This window comes from Saccopteryx bilineata, chromosome 8, assembly GCF_036850765.1.
Source record: "Saccopteryx bilineata isolate mSacBil1 chromosome 8, mSacBil1_pri_phased_curated, whole genome shotgun sequence".
NCBI classification, from domain to species: domain Eukaryota; kingdom Metazoa; phylum Chordata; class Mammalia; order Chiroptera; family Emballonuridae; genus Saccopteryx; species Saccopteryx bilineata.
In genome coordinates this window covers 53,720,098-53,742,316 of record NC_089497.1, presented here as the reverse complement: position 1 = coordinate 53,742,316, position 22,219 = coordinate 53,720,098, and the positions used below count along the sequence as shown (strand labels likewise).

Here is a 22,219-nt window from a genome sequence, read left to right as displayed (position 1 = left end):
TGCAGCCAGCAGAGTTAGGGAGTGATGAGGCGGGCAGGACCGCGGGCAAATGCTGCAGCCTGCCAGGCGCCCGAGAGAAACAGCGGGTATCCCAGAAAAATCCTTCCCACTGGAAATGGCAACAGGATCCTTCTTCCCACCTGCCCAAAGCTGTGAAGCACCTTCCCTGTTCTCAGGAGCACAGGACGTGGCACTTGTGACCACCCTCGGAGAGGCAGAGAGCCTGGCTCTAGCGTATCCCTCCAGTGATAACGTGCTGTTTCTCCCTTTCATGACCTTCCTCTCAGCCCCTCTTGGGTTTCATTCCCCTTCACCCAGCAGAATTCTTTTCCATTTTAATTGCTTCCAATCTGTTTTATCCCATCTCTGCTTAACAAGTCAGAGTAAAGAAAAGTGTTCTTTCGACTCTTCCACCTACTGTTCCAAAGAAAAGATGAACATGCGTTAGCCGCAGAGATGGCAATAAACATACCAGGAAGAAAAGAATGCACCCTCCAAACCCCCAGGGACCCCAAGTTCTTCTGGCACTGAAAGAACTGAGAGTCCATTATGAGTCCTCAAGAAAACTTTTCTTGTAAATTGGTTTAGAAAATGTCTAGTTTTATGCCTGTTAGCGTACCAGGGAAAGGGGCTTTTAAAACTGCTTAGCCCCGAGGTGGCCTAAGTGCTAAATTACCTCAATCAATCATGGGTTATTCAGTCCATCTCCTTACCTCCAAGACAGATGGGAATATTTCTGCTGAGAAAAAAGAAAGACCTATACAAAAAGAAAGTCTTGGAGTCTATTCTTCATTTCAAAGTCTTACGTACAAAGTTTAAAAGTTCTCCGAATATTATCCAAATTCCTTTTGTTGGAACTTAAGACCTATTGTCTTTTTTCTAGTCTCCAGTAGCTATCATAAAGTGAAAGTTGACACTATTCGGTATTTATTTGTTCTTAGCCTTCTGCTTGAGGCTCTTTTATGGTTCCTCATTCTATTCAACATTTCAAAGCATTTGATGGCCACTCTCAAATCCCCTTTGCCACCTGCCATCACCACCCACCATCCCTTTACCTCTTCCAAATGTAGTGCTTGCCTCACCTGACACCTTCTTCAAGAACTTAATTGGCATGTTCGAGAATTATCCAGGGTTGCCCTGCTGAATACACGGCTCCTCTCCTTAATTTACTAGTTCTCCTATAACATGCACGGACACAAGATGAAGATTCTGAAGGCCTAAGGCACCACTTCTCATTTGCCACAACAAACATCTACCAGGCTTCAGCCCCAGCCACTAGGAGACAGAGAACGGGGTTCTCATCTCCGCGAGGCTGGGCCTGGAGCATCAGTCAGGGGGACTGAATTCCGGGCCAAGCACTAACACTGACACCCCATAAACAGCTCTTCTCATACCGACTCTGTTTCCTAACAAATCACAACATGCATTTGCCTAGATTACTTTCTAGGGCTAGTCTGGCGCTCACAGTCTATGATTCTCTGATTAGGCAAAGACCTCTCCTCTCCCTCCTTAAAAAATATAGACCAATATTACATCACATCCTTGGAGGTCTCCCTCCACCAACCTCCAGGGCCAGCACCACCTAGAAACACTCAGCAACCACTGCTTCTCAAATTTTCTATTTTCTTATCATTATCCCTTACCCACAAAAAAGACTTTCTATACTTTTTTCCTTAATCGCCCACCCAGGGAAAATTTAATATTACAAATATACAATATCCCTATTCACACACTATATGTAGAACTGCATTAAATACATAAAAAAGCAAGTTTTCTTGCTACTCCCCAAACCATTTTCATCCCCCTGGTGGCACTATTAGCCCCACTGAACATGTACGACCTAGGCCAAGCCTCCGGAATGATACAGGTGGAGTTATTCGACCCAAACTCCAAAGCTACAAACATATTCACAAGCCACAGGTTTTTAAAATAATCCGTTCCATAAGCCAGAGTCACTGTAATCAGTCCGAGTTCCCATTTCCCCAAAGTAAACAGCAGCTTCCCCGCCCTCCCCAGGCCACACTCTCCAGATCCAGGCCCTGCCCTGGTCCGCTTAGCCTGGGACCTTCACCCCGGCCCACAGTTCCCACTTCTAGCTCTCCTCCATTCAGAGGCATCCCAGAAGTAACAATGGGAATGATGGGAATGAGAGGAACAATGGCTGATGATGTTCCAAGAATATAATCAGAATCCACTACAAGGGCCAAAACAACCCTGGCTGCTGGCAGGGATGGAGGCTCATTCCAACTCCCTTGCATCAGCCGGCTTCCCCTCCCCCATCCAGCAGGACATCCCCTTCACCTTACCTTGGCACGCTGGCCAAATAGGTCACGAGTTTCCGCAGGTCTTCCTGTCTTATTCTGTCATGATTGCTGCGAGCCGGGAAGGTCAGGATGGGTCCACCTCGTTTATCACGGCCCCCTGTAGGGAGGGAGAGGAGTGAGTATAAGGAAACCAGACAGTGTGCTGCAGAGGAGCAAGAATGTCATCTGAGTGCTGGGTGAAACAGGCAGGAGTCGTGCCCAGAGAAACCTGGTCCCTGCTTAGGACGGGGGCCTGAGATTGGGGTGCGGGTAACGTGTGACCTTGGGCAAGTCTTCTGACTTCCCTGCTGCCTCATCAGCAAAATGCAGGTGGAAACAAAAAGGACCACAGTACAGGGTTGCTGCAAGGACAAGTGATGGCACGTGGGGAGGCACCTGGAAAATGGGGAATGAGAGCAAAGGTGGTCTAACTGTTCTTACTGAGAAAATAAACTGCGGAAAGTGCTATAGTCTTTGGAAATTTAACTTCCAGTTCACTTCTCTTTGCAGGGCTCTGTGAGGTGGGACTACCATAGTGAGAGGCCCTAAAGCAGGGGTCCCCAAACTATGGCCCGAGGGCCGCATGCGGCCCCCTGAGGCCATTTATCCGGCCCCCGCCGCACTTCTGGAAGGGGCACCTCTTTCATTGGTGGTCAGTGAGAGGAGCATAGTTCCCATTGAAATACTGGTCAGTTTGTTGATTTAAATTTACTTGTTCTTTATTTTAAATATTGTATTTGTTCCTGTTTTGTTTTTTTACTTTAAAATAAGGTATGTGCAGTGTTCATAGGGATTTGGTCATAGTTTTCTTTTTTTTATAGTCCGGCCCTTCAACGGTCTGAGGGACAGTGAACTGGCCCCCTGTGTAAAAAGTTTGGGGACTCCTACCCTAAAGCCTCCACTCGGGTATCATTGCTGGGAGGCTCTCACATTCATAGAGAAGACATTAAGTGTTTCTGACACAGTCAAGGATCCTCCCCTGCTTGCCTGCCTGAGTGCCACCTGTTGCTCCTGCTGGAGAAGAAGCACATGAATCTTTATTAGAAATGAGGACACTCAAGGTCTTAATCACTACAGATGCACTGTACACACTATGATTACAAGTGTTCTCTAAATACCACATTTTAAAAAGCTGGAAGAAGTGTACTAAAACAAGCACTGCTATTAGAAGGCTGGGATTTTACATGATTGCTTTTTCTTTCTCTGTTTCCCAAACTTCCTACTCATGATTTACACTATGATTTAAAATGTATTCATTCATGGGCGCTATGGTAGGAAGCAGGCCCAGGGTTCTCAGGAGCGCTAGATGGGGGTGGAGCTGAGGGGCGTACCATGACCTCACAGGCACTGACTTTACACAACGAACACCTGCCGCGTGATCCCCATCCCACACGCTTGTCAGAGTCCCAGCCTCCGGTGCGGGGCCACTAGGAAACCCACGGCAAGGGGGGTGGGGGGGGTGGGCGTGGCCACACACCACACTGGAAAAGGAGCGCAGCGCTTAGCCCTGGGGGAAAGGATGTCACCCAAGGGAAGGCAGAGCCTCCAAGGGCCCCACCTGAGTGCGAGTTCACAAATAATGCCTCCCCGTGATTGTGGAATCCCAAAGTCACACAGGCAGAGGGGAGGCCCAACAACCAGAACCCCATCCACACGAGAATATCCTGTAGCAAAACTAAGGAGGCTGCAAGGAGGAAGGGACCGGACAAGACCAGGGCCGCTGAGAGCGCCGCTCTAATGAAAACGTGTCTCAGTGCTGCCCCTCCCCCGGCGCCCCCCAGCCCCACCCCAGCGCACCCCCACGTAGATACGCCAGAGTCGGATCCAGACCCCCAGCTCGATGTTCCATATCGTGATCCTGACGCTCTGTACCAATAACCACCCCAACTCATCTGCCCTGGAAATGGTCCCCACCTCCCAACTGCCTTCCATACAAAGAACGGAAACAAAAGGACTGAGTGGAAAGTTTCCGGAGAGCTGGGAGGTTCTCCCACACTCTCAACCTTCCCTCCCGACCCCCAGCCTTGACCTCACTGGAAGGATTTTCACTCAGGTGCTTTTAACCACAGTGATTGCCTTTCTTCCTGACCTTCCCTGGGCCCAAGGGGAGCCATGACTGGTTGACTGGCAAAGGCAAACCAAGGAGTGTGGAGGGCTCCTGGCAGTGCCCTTCCCAAACCAGAGCCAGTTCTGTCCTGAGAGACAGAAGGTCCACAAAATCATGGCTGGGAAGGCTCCAGCTGGCAGGGGAAGGAGAGTGAGGGGAGAAAGCCAGAAGCAGTGCAATCCCCTTCCTCAGGAAGCATGGAGAGGGAGTCCAGAGCGGGCAGCAGGATCAAGCCAGGTGCTTTTCAGAAAGGACGGGACTGTAGGAGACTGCAAGAAGAAGAGGCAGAACAAGCATAGAGGAAGAGAGTCATGCTGGAAAGAGTGAGGCTTCGAACGAGCGAGGCGTCAGAAGGTCGGGGTGGGGAGCTCTGCCCCTTTCTCTGCAGCAGGCTAACAGAACCGGGGGGGGCAGACAAATTATGGGGAGGGAGAAGCTCAGGCTGCATGGGGAACACAGTCCTTCATGTGAAAGAGGCTATGAGATCACCTGCTAAGGGTCAGGGTAGGCGCGAGGTGCAGGGAGAGAGGTGGAGTGGGACAGCGTTGGCAAGAATCCCAGAGAAGAGGAACAGGACAGTGTGTGATGTGGGCTTAAGGGAAGGTGGCAGGGTGTTGGGGGCACAGTCTGGGCTCTGCTGAAAGGTCTGGCTGTATCATCCACACCAGGCTTTAATTTGAGTGAAGGCAGAATAGAGCTAATGCCTGGAGTAAGTGGGGTGGGCCCACTGAGCATAGGAAATCCCTGCTGGGTTATGAGCTCCCAGAGAAGAGGGAACGGCAAATGTTTTGTTCATCTGACATCAATATTTTCCCCACCAATAGGGGATGATCAGTAAGGGTCAAAGGTAAGAGCCTGAGGCGACAGAAAGACACGTCAAGGACCAAGGTCTTGGATGTGCATGGCCATGGTAGAGAGGTGGGGGACTTCAAGGAGGCTGAGCAGCCACCAAGCTGTAGAATTTGACTGAAGACTGACATGGGCCCTGAGGTTACAGAGGGACATACACAGAGATGAAAAATGAGACAGAGGGTAGGAGGCAAGAGTAGACAAGTTTTGAAAATGTGATAGAGATCGTGGCAGCATCTTCAAAAGCGCCATTACCTTGCTCACCAAATACCTGCTGTGTGTCTACTGGTGCAAGGCTTTGGTGATAGAAGCCAAAGGATAGGCATGCAGAGAAGAAAGAGAGAGGGATGGTGGGCTGGCTGGACGTTCTAGAAACAGCTCTGACCCCCTTCCACTGAGGCAGGGCAAGTCAGGGCTGGGGGAAGGCAAGGCCAAAGCAGGGCAAGGCCAGGCTTCTCTGAATGAACTCGAGGAGAATGGTGCTTAAATCTTTCAGGGGGAATCAGGCTTCTGTGAGGGCCGGCAGATTGGGGTACTTTTGGGGGAAGACAAGAAAAATACACCTAAAGAAGCATACCAAGGTTTGGTCCATGTAATGTTAGTTCTGCAAGATGGTAACGGAGAATGTGATGTTTTTAAGGGGACAAGGTTGTTCTGTAGTTTGGCAAATGTTCTTATGTGCTTGATGGATACGCGCTTTAATGACCACAGCACATCTCCAAGAGGGGGGCAGCATTTCTCGGATTTACCTAAGAGTAGAACCCCTTTTTCTTTTCTGAGGATCATGTCACGGGACTGCGTTCCATGGCACACACTTTGAGAGACAAAGGTCTGGAGTACAAAAGGTTGTACCGCGGCAGCATGGACTTCCCCGGGAACAGGGTCCTTATCTCCCGCGACGATATTGGTGGGAGATAAGGTGGCACAGATGGACATCAGGAGGTGGCCAACAAAGGGGGTGAGTGCATACGAAGATAACAGCGGTGCAATGGGCCGGCACAAGAAGGTTAGATAAAAGGCACCGTGGGCACTGGGAGTGGGAGGAAGCCGGGGAGAGGGCAAAGGGGAGGCTGTGAATGACAGAGCAGGATGGGGTCTGGCTAGAATGACAAAAGCTCCATGAGGCACAGTCACAGATGCCATCACACACATGTGTGCACACCCACATGCAGAAGCTGAGGGGCTGCCCTGGATTATTCCAAATGTGTGTTCCCAGGGCAGCACGGCGTTCCTGTCCCCTGGCCCCGGCGGGCACGGGCACGGGGCCATGGGGGGGGGGGGAACGGGGTGGGGGGGAGGGGGCGTGGCAGGGGCGGGGCAGGCGCAGCCAGCGGTGGTGCGTTCTCTGCTCGCCACCCTCCTGCAGTGATGTCTTCTCAGAAAGAAATGCAGCTGCTACCCTGCACTAGTTAATTCTGGGTTTCTTTATTTTGTCTTATTTTGTGTTTTGTCTTCTGAAAGCTTAGGATACAAAGAGCTTTTCTGGCTTGTTTTGTGTTTTCATTCTCTGGATGCAGGCAGTCCTCTCCCCGGAGCCCTCAGCATCCCCCCCAGGGAGGGAAGGACAGCACACAAATGAAAAAGCCTCACCCCAGGCTGCCTGACCCCATGGACCTGAGCTATTCACCCCCACCCCCTCGGTCCTGCTCTCGGAAGTGTCTGCATGCCCCACTCACGATTAACTGCCTTCCGGCCCTTTGCTTCTGGGTGCTCCATTAGGACAGCTCCCCATACTTGGGAGGCCCTTCTTTATGGATGGCTGGGCCCTGCCCCGGAGGTCTGATGGAATTCACATGGGGAAAAAACAAATAAACCATGAACGATCAAGCAAAAGTCACTATGTCAAAGTGTACCATGTACATTCATATACTCCAAACTGGATGGAACAAGATGGTGCTCAAAGACTGCACTACAGCCAGGAAGGCCTCCTGGAGGAGGCAAAGTGGGAGCTGACCTGGAAAGGAGAAGAGAGGCTCAGACTAGAAGGCGGCAGGTGGAAGGCTCTGCAGGTAGAGGAAGCACCAGACATGAGAGAATGGGAGGAACAGCAGGACACCCAGGGGACAAGGAGGTCATCAGGCCAAATAGGCCCAGGGCCATACAGAAGTGGAAAGGATACAATCGGGTTCCCCAGAGGGCTGAGGGCCATGTCCTGGGAGCCTAGATTATGGGCAGCAGCAGAAGTCATTGCTGCCCAGTGGCCTCCAGAACTTCTAGTGAAGATCTTTCCTCACGCTCAGCCGCTGCTCAGATCCAAGTTCACAAAGGCTGTGGAGGGGGTCTCACCTCCACCTCCATTCCTACTGAAACCGCTGCTACATGATCCGGCCAAGGGGTCAGCCAGTGCTTCAGCATCTTCAGTGACAGGGCTCACTCCCTAACACACACACATAACAGCAGCTAATATACAGTAAGGAGACAGGCAGCTCCCTGGCCCCTCTCCTCCAACAGCAACGGCAATAATAAACTACCAGTGTCACTGTTACTACTAATCACACTAATAGGGAATGCACAGAGGACCTTACAAGGCTAACGTACTCCCATCTCCTACTGTGCCCTCACCTCCCACCCCAACCCTCTGCATCGCTGGACTTGCTCCTTCCTTCTGGGCAGGTGGGAGACACCTGCTGCTTGGCTTCTCCTCTCCTCCCTGCCATCCCTCCACTCTGGCAGCTGCCCATCAGCAGGCCAGCACTGCCTGGGAGGGAACCCCTGCCCTGTGAGGCCGGAGTGGCTCTTTCCCTGTGATTCCACTGCCACTCCTTATACAGGACCAGGATTCTCCTGAAACATACGCTCAGTGCATGAGGCTTAAGCACTTGAGTATGTTTCTTTAAAAGTGATCCCTAGCTAGTCCCATTGCCATTCCCGCATCCCTGCCGGAGAATCTGACCCAGGAGACCTGTAGGAAGCCCTGAAACCAGCACCCAGAGTGATGCTGGTGCAACTTACAGTTTGGCTTCAATTATACCAGGAGTCACCAAACTTTTTCTTAAAGAGCCAGTTAGTAAATATTTTAGGCTTTTGGCCATGTATCACTGTTGAAACTATTCAACTCTGTTGTAGTGACAAAGCAATTATTGACAACACTTGCGGTAGGTTTAACAATGGTCCCCAAACATATTTAATCCCTGGAAACTGTAAATGTTACCTTCTTTGGAAAAAGAATCTTTGCAGATGTGGTTAAGTTAAAAATCTTGTGATGGGAAAATTATCCTGGATTATCAGAGTGGGCCCTTCCTAAATGCAGTCACAGATATCCTCACTGTGAGGCAGAGGGAGATTTGACACAGATAGAATTGCAGAAGGCAATGTGACCAGGGAGGCAGAGATGAGAATGATGCAGCCACAAGCCAAGGAATGCTGACAGCCAGCAGAATGGGACCAGGCAAGAACAAATTCTCCCCTAGAGCTTTGGAGGCAGCACAGCCCTGCTGACACCTTGATTTCAGCCTAGTAAACTTATTTTGGGCTTCTGGCCTCCATAACTGTGAAAGAATAAATTTCTGTTGTTGTAAACCACCAAGTTGTGACAACTTGTTTATTTTATTTTATTTATTTATTTTTCAGAGACAGAGTCAGAGAGAGGGATAGATAGGGACAGACAGACAGGAACGGAGAGAGAGAGATGAGAAGCCTCAATCATCAATTTTTCATTGTGACACTTTTGTTGTTCATTGATTGCTTTCTCATATGTGCCTTGACCGAGGGGCTACAGCAGACCGAGTAATCCCTTGCTCAAGCCAGCGACCTTGAATCCAGGCTGGTGAGCTTTTGCTCAAACCAGATGAGCCCGCACTCAAGCTGGCAACCTCGAGGTCTTGAACCTGGATCCTCTGAATCCCAGTCTGATGCTCTATCCACTGCGCCACCCCTTGGTCAGGCTGTGACAACTTGTTACAGCAGGAAACTAACACCACCTGAACACATTCACCTGGCTGCATGCTAATAAACCTTTATGTACAGAAAACAGGGGGGTTGCCCTGTAGCAAAATACTCTACAGGTTATAGTTTACTGAACTCCAAATTAGACTTCAAAAGGTCCAGGTGCACAAGATGGGTTGGAGAGAAAAGTCAGAAATAAATAATATATGGAAGTCACCATTCAGAAACATAAATAGATAAAAATACTCACTTGAGTTAGGAAAGATAAGAAGGAGCCAGAAAGAAATGTAATACTCTCTCTCTGATGCACTCAGAGATGAACCCAAACAAAACCACTGGGAACTGGGAAGTGCACAGACTCCTCCTGCTGCAGGCTCTCTCCCAGGGCTTCCGTGGCTCCTGCTGGGCCTGGTCAGCCTCGAGGGTGGGCAGGGTGAGGTGTATGTGAGGGTGGGGGCTGTCAGGTGTGAGGTAGAGGAGATACCCACCCATGGTTGTACGCATTCTCCAGAACACCCAGCTGGGCTCTCCCTTCTCTTTCTGCCTCCCTCTGCAGAGAGGAAGCAGCTGATCCGTGCATAAATCCCGCCCCCAATTATTTCCCACTAACACACACACACACACACACACACACACACACAGAGCTTCTCTAGGCCCATTACAGAGGAGAGCTGTGCAGGCACTCACCAGAAACGAAGGCCACTTTTTCCTTTAGGATGGGAAGGACATCAGAAGCTTTCAAACCATCATTCCGAAAAGAACCTGTGGGGCAACGAAACAGAAGGAATCAGGGTGAAAGAGGCCAAGTGGCTGAATCCCTGGGTCCCCTTTCAGCCTCCCAACCCCACCATGGGCCAGTAGGTTATGTCTTGTTCAGGCCCTACAGCCCAGCCCGATGGAACAGGGGAGGATACACAACAGAACACTTCCACACGATGCCAAGCCACAGGTGAGGTCCTCCTGGTCCTTTTTAGGGAGAAGAGAGTCCAAGTCACCCTCCTCCACATATACAAAGCCCCATGCCCCAGAGGCAACAACTACAGTCCTGTTGGTTGCTGTGACCTTGAGGACGGGGCATTTTAAGAAGTCATTTTTGTACCTCTGGTACTAGCAGCATAGTGTCTGGTACACAGTAAACACAGCAATTATCTGTTGCACAGGTGAGTTAACATCAGCATGGACCACAATGCCCTAAATAATTCTACTTGCATTTCCTCTAGTGCACAGCAACTGTGAGTCTTCATTTTACAAATGGGAAAAAGAAGCCTCAAAAACCCCCAAGTGGGAGCAAAGCTGAATATAATACCCTCCTCTGCTCCCCTCTCCCTCCCCTTCACCGTCCGCATCATCAGTCCACGAGAGCCAGGCCGTAGGAGACACCAACTCCCCGGGAAGAAAATGTACTCCTTCAGCAACTTGTTCTCTGATTACATCTTGCTTCTCCATTGAAAAGTCCTTTCTGGGGTCCAGCTGAGCTCATGTTAGGGGTTGCAGGCAGAGGCATGGGGCTCTGAATGGAAGACCACCACATGCCTGGAGAAACAGTAGCCTCAGGAGGCAAAGGACAGCCCAGTCGGGGGCGAGATGCTGGGAAGGGAGGACCCAGCTTCCACACACACAAAGCCCCAGTCCAGCCCACTATGCCCTCTCGTTTAACCCGAGTGCCCCGGAGTGCTCTCCAGGAAAGACAGCCCGTGCTCAGGTCCCACTGTGTATCAGCACAGGGAACGTGGCACAGGTGGACCCTGGAGGAGAAGCAGCTCTGTGTCAGTCCAGTGAGCCAGAGCCAGAGACCACGGACATGCTCGCTAGTGCCTTTCTGCACTCGGCTTACTCCCTTGCAGTACAAACGTGACAATCTACAGAGGAAACACCGTGCTGGGCAGGGCAGTCCCATGCAGGGCAGGCTCAACCTCTAAATGGTCACTATTTCAAGAGATCCAAAATGGTTGGGAATTGACAACAACCCAGGGAAGGGAAATGGGCCCACTGCACATTCAACCGAAGAGGAGAAGTCATGAATGCCGGTTGCCACGGTCAGACGTCACACCTTAATCCACCATAAGTTTCCTGTCTCTGACAATTTCACCCATTTCTGCTTTTTCATTTTTTACTAAATGGAGACAATGAGTCTTTTATTCAACAGTTGCTTCTCTTTATAAGTTGGCACCTAGTACTGATGCTGGGGTACCCACTGCAAGGCTTTACCTAGTACTGATGCTGGGGTACTCACTGCAAGGCTTTACCTAGTACTGATGCTGGGGTACCCACTGCAAGGCTTTACCTAGTACTGATGCTGGGGTACCCACTGCAAGGCTTTACCTAGTACTGATGCTGGGGTACCCACTGCAAGGCTTTACCTAGTACTGATGCTGGGGTGCCCACTGCATGGCTTTACCTAGTACTGATGCTGGGGTACCCACTGCAAGGTTTTACCTAGTACTGATGCTGGGGTACCCACTGCAAGGCTTTACCTAGTACTGATGCTGGGGTACCCACTGCAAGGCTTCACCTAGTACTGATGCTGGGGTACTCACTGCAAGGCTTTACCTAGTACTGATAGTACTGATGCTGGGGTAACCACTGCAAGGCTTCACCTAGTACTGATGCTGGGGTACCCACTGCAAGGCTTTACCTGGTACTGATGCTGGGGTACCCACTGCAAGGCTTTACCTAGTACTGATGCTGGGGTACCCACTGCAAGGCTTTACCTGGTACTGATGCTGGGGTACTCACTGCAAGGCTTTACCTAGTACTGATGCTGGGGTACCCACTGCAAGGCTTCACCTAGTACTGATGCTGGGGTACTCACTGCAAGGCTTTACCTAGTACTGATGCTGGGGTACCCACTGCAAGGCTTTACCTGGTACTGATGCTGGGATACCCACTGCAAGGCTTTACCTGGTACTGATGCTGGGGTACCCACTGCAAGGCTTTACCTGGTACTGATGCTGGGGTACTCACTGCAAGGCTTTACCTAGTACTGATGCTGGGGTACCCACTGCATGGCTTTACCTAGTACTGATGCTGGGGTACCCACTGCAAGGCTTTACCTAGTACTGATGCTGGGGTACCCACTGCAAGGTTTTAGCTAGTACTGATGCTGGGGTACCCACTGCAAGGCTTTACCTGGTACTGATGCTGGGGTACCCACTGCAAGGTTTTACCTGGTACTGATGCTGGGGTACCCACTGCAAGGCTTTACCTAGTACTGATGCTGGGGTACCCACTGTAAGGCTTTACCTAGTACTGATGCTGGGGTACCCACTGCAAGGCTTTACCTGGTACTGATGCTGGGGTACCCACTGCAAGGCTTTACCTGGTATTGATGCTGGGGTGCCCACTGCAAGGCTTTACCTGGTACTGATGCTGGGGTACTCACTGCAAGGCTTTACCTGGTACTGACGCTGGGGTGCCCACTGCAAGGCTTTACCTGGTACTGATGCTGGGGTACTCACTGCAAGGCTTTACCTAGTACTGATGCTGGGGTACCCACTGCAAGGCTTTACCTAGTACTGATGCTGGGGTACCCACTGCAAGGCTTTACCTAGTACTGATAGTACTGATGCTGGGGTACCCACTGCAAGGCTTACTTTGAAAAAACTGTAAGCAACAGAAGAAAAAAACACCCTAAAAAAGAAAGTCTTGATTATAAGCACTGTTTTGTACTTTCTATCCTTAGTTTCTATAGGTCTTTATGCTCTAATTTTATCTTCCAATACAGAAAAGCTATTCCTAATTAGGATCAGTATATAAATTACTATAGAAATAACAGATATACAGGGGTATTTTTTTTTAACTCTCATGTAATAAGGACATTTCAGCTTCCTTGGGAAGGAAGGATCATTTTAAATTAATACATGAATTATTTGTATAAATATGCTTCTGCATCCAAATAGATCACTGTCACATATAAACTGTCTTTCTATATGTTAGTTTTAAAACATTCTCTTCTACATCACGAAGCACACTATTCATTTCTACAGAACGGCGATTTTCAGCTGGTGTGCCACAAGAATATATATTTTTTTTACTTTCTTTTTTTCTTTTCCAAGTGAGAGGAGGAGAGATAGAGAGACAGACTCTCTCATGCGTGCCAATCGGAATCCATCCAGCAACCTCCATCTGGGGCAGATGCTCTGCCTATCTGGTGCCGATGCGCTCAAACCAGTTGAGCCATGGCTGTGCGAGGGGAAGAAAGAAGGGGGCAGAGAGGAGGGGTGGAGAAGCAGATGGTTGCTTCTCCTATGTGCCCTGACCAGAAATTGAACCCAGGACATCCACACACTGGGCCAATGCTCTACCACTGAGCCAACTACCCAGGGCCACAAGAATTTTTAAAACATGCAATACCTGACTATTTGGTCATGGGCACTGACCTCTTTTCCCTTAGATTGTCAAATAAAAAAAAATGACAATAGCCAACACAACAATAGCCATTTGGTGCGAATGAATCAAAATTGTATCTATTTCTTTTGTCAAATGGGCAAAAAAAAATTGTTTTAGTATGCTGAGAATTTTAGTAATTAGTTTATATGTGCCGTGAGATGAAAAAGGCTGAAAATTGCTGCTATAGAAAAAAATTTAAAGAACCTTTAATACTTCATATAATACTGGTTTGGTGGTAATGAATTCCTTTAGCTTTTCCTTAGAAGAAGAAGAAAAAAGAAAAATATGAATAAAATGGCAATAAATACATATCTATCAACAATTGAATCTGTAAAACAAACAAGCAGAACAGAACAGACTCATAGATACAGAGAACATTTGGACAGCTGCCAGAAAGGAAGGGGATGAGGGGGGGTGGGTAAAAAAGGTGAAGGGGTTAAGAAGTACAAACCAGTTGTTACAGAACAGTCATGGGGACGTAAAGGACAGCATAGGGCAGTGGTCAGCAAACCGCGGCTGGAGAGCCACGTGCGGCTCTTTGGCCAGTGCAGGAGTACCCTAATTAAGTTAATAACAATGTACCTACCTATATAGTTTAAGTTTAAAAAAATTTGGCTCTCAAAAGAAATTTCAATTGTTGTACTGTTGATATTTGGCTCTGTTGACTAATGAGTTTATCAACCACTGGCATTGGGAATACAGTCAATTATATTCTAGTAACCGTATGGTGTCAAATGGGTGGGAGATTTATTGGGCTGATCAGTTAGTAAGTTATTTAATGTCTACTCACTGGAGCGTACACCTAAAAACTAATATAATAATGTATGTCAACTGTAATCAAAAAATAAAAATAATTTAAAAAATAATAATATGAAAATCTAAACTTCAGCCCTGTCTTTTTCCAGATTATTAACAAGTTCAAAAATAGCAAAGATCCAACTAATGAGAGTTTACTGTATAACAAAGAATCCATATAACCCTCTCTCCTAAACTCCTGTCCTATTTTCTGGCTGCTCTTCCTCTCCTCCCCTACTAGGTTCAAGTAGACGGAAGAGCTGGAACTCCACGGCTCACCCTTCCCACCCCTCATCATGCCCTGCTCCCTCCTGCCCTCCAGGCTCCAGGACCCAGCCCAGGGAGCACATGTCCCTGCAGCTTGTGATCGTGGGTTCCAGTACCTGTCAAATCGTGGGCTGGGCTGGTCTAAGACTCCTCGGGCTTCCTCTGTCCAGGCCAGTCCTCCCCCACCCAGTTCAAACCACCACTGTGTGTTCTGCCAGGCTGTGCCTACTGTAAGAAACCCTAAAGTGTTCGGATTTACAATGCTTAACTAGGGGATAATCATTTCCAACAACAGTAACAAGACGTTTCACATGACAAAGGGAGTTGCTCCGGGGTCTTTTTAAATAAAAGCTGTCTTAGTGGTTTAAATTAGTTTTTCACTTGCCGAAAATTGAATTACAAATAGCTTTTCAACAATATATGTATTAAGTAAAGCCAAGCCGAGCTAAACTAATTAGCCCAGCAGCTCAGAAGTTGGTGACCTCACACAGCAAACCTATTTGCACTGGAGGAAGAGCCTCTTTCAGTTCCCCCAGGGCCTTGGAAACCCAGCTGTCAGGCTCCCTAATAAAGATGTCCATCGAATGCCAACTCAAACAGGACCAGAAAAAGAGCGACATGTTTTCACTAGCAGGTACATGTCTGGGTGGACTTCTAGTAAATGGCCAATACATATTTGATGAGATCATAAATAAAAGAATGAATGTTAATCCTTCCTAAAGTGACTTGCACAAGGTCAAGGGCCTCATCTGTCACACCAAGCACTGGGGATCCGAGTAGATGATCTCCAGAGTGCCACTCAGCTCTGGGACTTTCAAATCTTTTCCTCATGTTCATTAGCCTGTAAGATCCTCAGACTGTCAGATCAATCTACTTTGAAAGGCAGTGTTGGGAACAAATTCCCTAATGAGAGTCGGTGTGCTATTGAGGGTGAGACAGCTCTTCCCTGGTGCCCCACCCAGCCCGCTTCTTCCCAGGAGTCGGGTTAGGGATTGTGATGTTCCAGGCATGTAGCGTCTGCAGGTAGCCCAGTTACCCAAATGAGAGTCCAGTGATGGAAGCCCTTCTGTGAAGCGGAGTTGAACTGTAACTGCAATCTCTGATATAAGATGTATCTGACAGCACAAATTATAAATTATATAAACTCTAGACCAACCGTATACCAGCTTCCCGTTCTAAGAGAAAAGCCAGTTGAAACAGTAGACCCCTTGCTACCTGTAAAGAAAGCCAGAGAAGAAATAAAAGCCCCTAAACCTTTGGCATTACTGCAAGGAAAAAATAAAGGAAAGGAACCAGAGGACACCCTCATGGACCCGCCCCACCGAGAGAGCCGTGTTTTCTCTTACGGACAAAGGCGTGCTCAGCCGGCGTTCGGCGCCAATCCCACACCGTTCCTGTCCTGCTGCTGGCAGAATTACAAGCCTGTTGTTCCCATTAATTAGCAAGGTTGAAATGCTCTGCATCTATTAGGGAAGTAAAAATGACCATGGCCACCTCCCCGGATCTCCAATGTGGGTCTTCTCCAAGCCACTTTCTTCTCCTCTTCACTCCAAACACGTTGCTTACACTTCGGTTGCCTGTTCCTCCTTACATTTTCCTGTTCCCTTCCCCAAGCTGGAAAACACACACCAGCCTCACTCCAGCTCCCAGCCGCTCTGTGGCCCCTCGTGGCAACACCAAGACTGGGCTCCGTGTCACACAGTCCCAGTGCATGGTTCTGTGGCTCTGGGATGGCAGGGAGCCCCCAGGGCAGCTGTGGGTCTTGTGCCCCAGGCTAACTTCCTTCAGAAAGCAAGCCTGGTGATAGCAGGCGAAGACACAAACAGCTCAAGGTTGAGCTCGAGGAAGCGCAAGCTGCCAGGGCACCTGGGGACGGCTCTTTACCGCCTTCGGTTCTCAGCCCCACTCCCTGAATCTGCACTTATGTAGACCTTACTGTGTGAGTATCCTAACATTGCTTCACGTGCACCTGAACCCTGTTTCACCACCGAGGTGGTGAGCCGCCCAATGCTCAGGTCTCTGCCTCCTTGTCCACTCTGTCCCTGTGCTGCTCCGGCATGGAGACCCCGGCAAAGCTCCACTGAAATGCCGACCGAGCTGCTGCACAAAACAAACTAGGCTCCCAGTGGGGAGGTCCCAGAGCCGGATGGGCCGAACCTCGGTGTGGGCATAATCTAGACAGTTTTCTACTCCCAGAGCCACTCTTCCATCAGTTCTTTATTGAGCACCTATTACGTGCCAGGTCCTGTGTTAGGCTTTGGTGATGCTCAGACAGATAAGGGAGAGATCCCGCTCTCCAAAGACTTCCAGGCAGAGACAGACAGGTCTGAAGAAAAGATAACAAGCTGTATCAGAGATAGGATATCACATGTTCAGACTCCAAGGGGGCTCAAAAGAAAGATTATCTAATGGTGAGTCTTAAAGCCTTGCTACTCAAAGGAGAGTCACCTGCCAGCTAGAACCTTGCTGGAAATGCAGACTCTCAGGCCGCACCCAAGACCTGTACAATCAGGACCTACATTTTAACAAGAAACCCAAAGATTCTCATGCATATTACCTGTGGGGAAGTGCTACACACTAAAGCAGCAGTTTTCAACCTTTTTATACTTGGGGACCAGTGAAGATAGGTGAATTATTTCAGGGACCACTAAGGCAGAACTCACACTGAGCCTAAGCCAATTCGACTAAGATCATATTGGGCCGATAATTTTCACACAGCATCAGGGTGGTTAACTCTTTTTTAGACACACATGAAATTTCTGGTGGACCAGTCTGCAAACCGGCAGTTGAAAAACTGCAATAAAGTGTGTTTTTCTATTCCAGAGTTGCCTCAGAGGCAGAGATAGATAAAAGCATCCTTTAGCCTCGTCCAAAATGAACCTCTAAAGTCTGTTCTAGTACTGTTTATCACCCCTCCTGCCTCCACCATGGGAACCTCAGAGATTCAGCCACTACCTTGTAACCCATGGCTCAGATTCAGCTCTGGAATAAAAAGGCATCCAGGAAATAGATAACATCCACTTTCAGGGCATTGAGACTGGACCCAGGTCTTGTTTTTTGAAAATGGAAATGTTTATGAATGACACCTGTTCAAACTGCTCAGATTTATGGTAGCTTCAACCACTCTTTCATGCATCAAATATTTCTATTCCACAACAGATCTTTCCAGACTAGCCAGACCCTCAGACCCATTTTCCTCACTGCTCTCAATACCATAAATGCTGTCAGTGATCATTACTACAGACCAAGATGCCATCCCTGAGCCGGCTCTGGAGGACAGGGGAGCCTCAGCACAGGAACAGAGCCCTGAACTCTGGGCTATACAGAAAGGGAATCAGAGGATGGAGCATGTCCCCACCACATGGAGCTCCGCATCTAATGAGAGCACAGTGCTCACCATGGGCAATTCTCTCCCCTGGAGAGGAGAGCCAACATGATCTCATGCATCATGAGGCAGTAGCCAGGGGCTCGAGATGCCCTTTGAGAGTTTCCACCCTCATAAATACCTCGCGCTCATTTCTGCCCTTTGAGAGTTCTACCCTCATAAAATACCTTGCGCCCATTTCCCCTGACACCAGGAAGCTACCAGCCTCTGTATAAAAAACGACTTAAGGCCCTGGCCCGTTGGCTCAGTGGTGGAGCGTCGGCCTGGCGTGCAGGGATCCCGGGTTCGATTCCCGGCCAGGGCACACAGGAGAAGTGCCCATCTGCTTCTCCACCCTTCCCCTCTCCTTCCTCTCTGTCTCTCTCTTCCCCTCCTGCAGCCGAGGCTCCATTGGAGCAAAGATGGCCTGGGTGCTGGGGATGGCTCCTTGGCCTCTGCCCCAGGCGCTAGAGTGGCTCTGGTCGCGGCAGAGCAACGCCCCGGAGGGGCAGAGCATCGCCCCCTGGTGGGCAGAGCGTCGCCCCTGGTGGGCGTGCCGGGTGGATCCCGGTCGGGCGCATGCGGGAGTCTGTCTGACTGTCTCTCCGTTTCCAGCTTCAGAAAAATACAAAAAAAACCCAAAAAACAAAAAAAACAATTTAAGATTCCAACAAAGACCCTTCCAATCTGCTCTCAGCCTGGCTGCCCGCTTGTGGGGACCATCACCCACTGATTTACCGAAACAGAACCTGGGCAGCATCCTGGACTCCGCCATTCCTACCCACCAAATGCTGATGCAGCTGCTCGGTTCTGTCGATTCTCCCCGTTAATCTCTGGCTAAGCCATCATTTCCTTTGTGCGGTTCCCCTGACCTCTGATCGGGTTGGGATGTCCCTGGTCACTCCTTGTAGTCTATCAGCCCTGCAAGGCATCTCTGTGTTTCCACTCTACTCCCCATGAACTGGTGCTGACACAGGGAGGGTAGGACCATGTCTTATTCGTCGTTCTACCCCAGCACCTAGTGCAGTGCCTGTCACACACGAGGGTTTCAAGCAGTAACGAAGTGAACCTGAGCGCACACAGACCCTACGAAGACAGGGAGTCCAGATGGTGAGCTGGAGATGAATCATCAGGGCAGCTCCCTCAGGGAGGTGATCTCTGAACCAGACTTTGGATGAAGGCAGGGCCTTGGAACGGTGCTCTGGTGGGGAGCAGCACAGGCCTGGGCAGAGAGGAAGGGGCAAGCAAGCCAGATGCCAGAGGTGAGGGGGGGGCTTACTGGCTGACCAGAAAAGCAGACTCAGGGAGTGATGGAAGGAGTGTGGGCACGGAGGTGACCTCACTCCGAACCTGACCTCTCCATAGGGTGGGCTCCTGGGAAGGCCACAGCAAAGACGTGGTTCCAAGTGCCTTCAGGAGCTCTGAGAGCCAGTAGCAAGAGCCAGAGCTGGGTGGGATCTGCCTGGTCCCCGAGGGAGGCTGTGACTCCAGGGCAGAGCTGGACCCAGCAGGCTCGGACCCCAACCTCCACATCACATTCTGTGCGATCTTCCAGGAAGCAGAGGAGGACGGGACTGACGCTCCTGCTGAGGCAGGTGGTGGAATGTGGAGGCCGGGGACCCCGGAGCTTTGTCTCTCTGTATCTTCTCCCTGCGTCAGGAGGAAGGTCTGTCTGTGAGACACCTCTTGGGAGTCCGCCAGGCCAGTAGCAGGCAGGGAGTTTGTGTAAGACCCCATGAAGACGCAATACAGAACTAAATAATAAAGGAAAGAGATTTCAGGTCCCTCTGTATAGGGGCTGAATGGGTAAAGCCCTCGGGAGAAGACACTGTCAGTGCAGCCGGGACAGGAGGGAACCTAGTGGAGGGTGGAGGTGAGGAGCTTCGTTCCCCTCACTGTCCCTTCACCACCACCCCCCGCCCCATTCCTATATTAACACAAGAGAAGGAGAGAGAGGTGGCAAGAATGAGAGGAAGAGGTAAGAGAAGGATACAGTGAGCGGGAGATACACACACAGATGAAGGTTAATGTCTTGTCCCCTGTTTATAGACGCTAATGAGCTATCGAGGAAACTGCCTGTTGGAGAACTCCTCCAGTGACTCTAAACATGTCCCTTGGAGTTCTCATTAAAACAACTGCCACCGAGGCAGGAAGTGTATGCTAAGGGGAAGGAATGCATCTGGCAGAGAAAGAGACTGGGTAGTTTGTGTCAGCAACAGAACACCCAGTATGGTATGGAGATGCACCTGCCTCTCCCCAACCTGGGGGTCCACCCGCCCACTGGAGGCCACCTCCCACATCCGTCCTCACCACTGAGATTGCAAGTGTCAAAGGAGCCCTGACATGACCCTCCTCCCTGAGTGAGCTGCAGGCGTGGGAGGGACAGAGTAGCAGGTCTCCGCCCTGGCACTGGGCTACGGGACTTCTAAAAGGACATTCGTAAGCCTCAGCTAGCCTGATTTCAGTGCCAAAGGGGAAAGGGGGAAACAAACAAAGAAACAAGCCAACATGATCTCATGCATCATGAGGCAGTAGCCAGGGGCTCGAGATGCCAGCCAGATTGGGCAATCTTTACACTAGGGAGAAGCGATGCCTATCGTCTCTCAATTCTGACATCATTAGAACGCCACTCCTCACAATGACTGTGCTCCACCCTGCACTGCAGTGAGCTGTGTACCTTCCCGAGGGAGCCTCCCCCTCCCCTAATCCCTTCTCCACCCCTGGTTGGGCCGGTCCCCCCCCCTGTATATCCCATGGTAGGTACACACTGCTGTGTCACCTCCACTGTGGCATCTGGACCCCTCTCTAAACTCTGAGCTCCTCAGGGCAGGGACTGGGAGCCTGTGTCCACATCACTGGTGTCTGCAGACAGCTGGTTCTTCATGAGTGACCCTTACTCACCTGCACTGTCATAGTGCCTTCCACAAAAAAAAGGTGCTTAAAAATTGCTATGCCTCTTCTTCCCCTGGTCCCTTTCTGTGCCTGTTTCTACACCCATCTCCATCTTACTCTCACACTCCCATGTGAAACCTAATTCTGGCCAATTTTAATATTAACTTTCTAAAGTCAATACTAGATACAAAGGCCTGGTTAATGGGCTACTTTTGAAGAGCAGAAATTTATAATACTTATCATTGTGAAATTAGCTCCATTAAAGATCACTAATAATTAGCACTTTAAACATGTGGGAAACACCTCTCTAAGCCCAGCTAATGAGCAAAATGTTTCTGTTTATTCTTCACAAGATTTAACATTGGCTCGAGCTGGGACCTCAGCTGCAATACACACCAGCTCACTCGTCTGCCCCCCACCCCCATCCCTCCTCAGAAAAGCTGATATCATTCAGGGTCTAGACACAAGAAAATGGCCACTTCAGACGTGAGTATATCTGCCTATCATTTTTTTTAAAACTGATTCTTTGCTAACTGACCTGGTTATTGAAAGTGCTCATGGATGATGGTGATGGTGGAAGATTTAGTGCCTTTCTGTTAGGCTGAGCATTATTCTTAGATGGGTCTTCAAATCAACACAGAACATTAACCAGTGATGAATTAGACAGGGATGAATATGAATAACTGTTGCACACTGGCACTACATTTGCTGCTATAATATATAATATCTGGAGAGAGTTCAGAGGGACTCAGAGGCAGAAGACAGGTGCTGTAGAAGTTCAGACACATCCAAGTCTTGTTCTTTAGGACCCTCACTCTCTGTCCTCTGCCCTCTTCTCCAATATGTCTATCAATTAAATTTATTTTAACTTTAATTAATTTTAATTTAATCGACTTTAGTTAAAGATGAAAGTGTTGATTTAAAAAGCCAGCTTTGGTCTCTGTCATTATAAAAGGCACTCTGGTAGGCATCCGAACAGGACATGGCCCAGTACCTCCCAAACCAAAACCTGTCCCCTGTGCCACCCCACCCCATTTCCCATGGCCTGAAACTCAAGTGGAGGTGGCATAGAGCAGCCATGGCTGACTGCAGGGCTCAGAGCAGGAGACCCGCATGGGCAGCCCCTGGATCCGCCTCTTTCACCCCGGCCCTGAGTTCTCCTGCTCCACCCCAACGTTTTCTGATTCCACAGCTGTGCCATTCCCGCCCCAGTCCCACTGCCAGGCCCATCAGGGGAAGTAATGCCACAGAGATGCCAGCACAGACTGGACACGGGCCCAACACGGACATGGAACTACATGGGCCAAAGTAATAACTGTCCTGGACTGGCAGACTGCAACCCAACAAGTGAGAAGGGCCACACCCAAA

General features: G+C 49.6%; 1 protein-coding gene across 23 annotated transcripts in view; it reads right to left on the bottom strand.

The window, feature by feature from the left end:
- The window catches only part of KALRN (kalirin RhoGEF kinase), a 735,103-nt gene that overhangs the window by 522,457 nt on the left and 190,427 nt on the right, over positions 1-22,219 (bottom strand). For all 23 annotated transcript variants that reach the window (XM_066240737.1, XM_066240739.1, XM_066240742.1 and 20 more), the window contains exons 2-3: positions 9,832-9,906; positions 2,307-2,421 (exon numbers count right to left, since the gene is read on the bottom strand). In XM_066240737.1, coding sequence (XP_066096834.1) covers positions 2,307-2,421; positions 9,832-9,906 — 190 coding nt within the window. The remainder of the gene's footprint in view (positions 1-2,306; positions 2,422-9,831; positions 9,907-22,219) is intronic.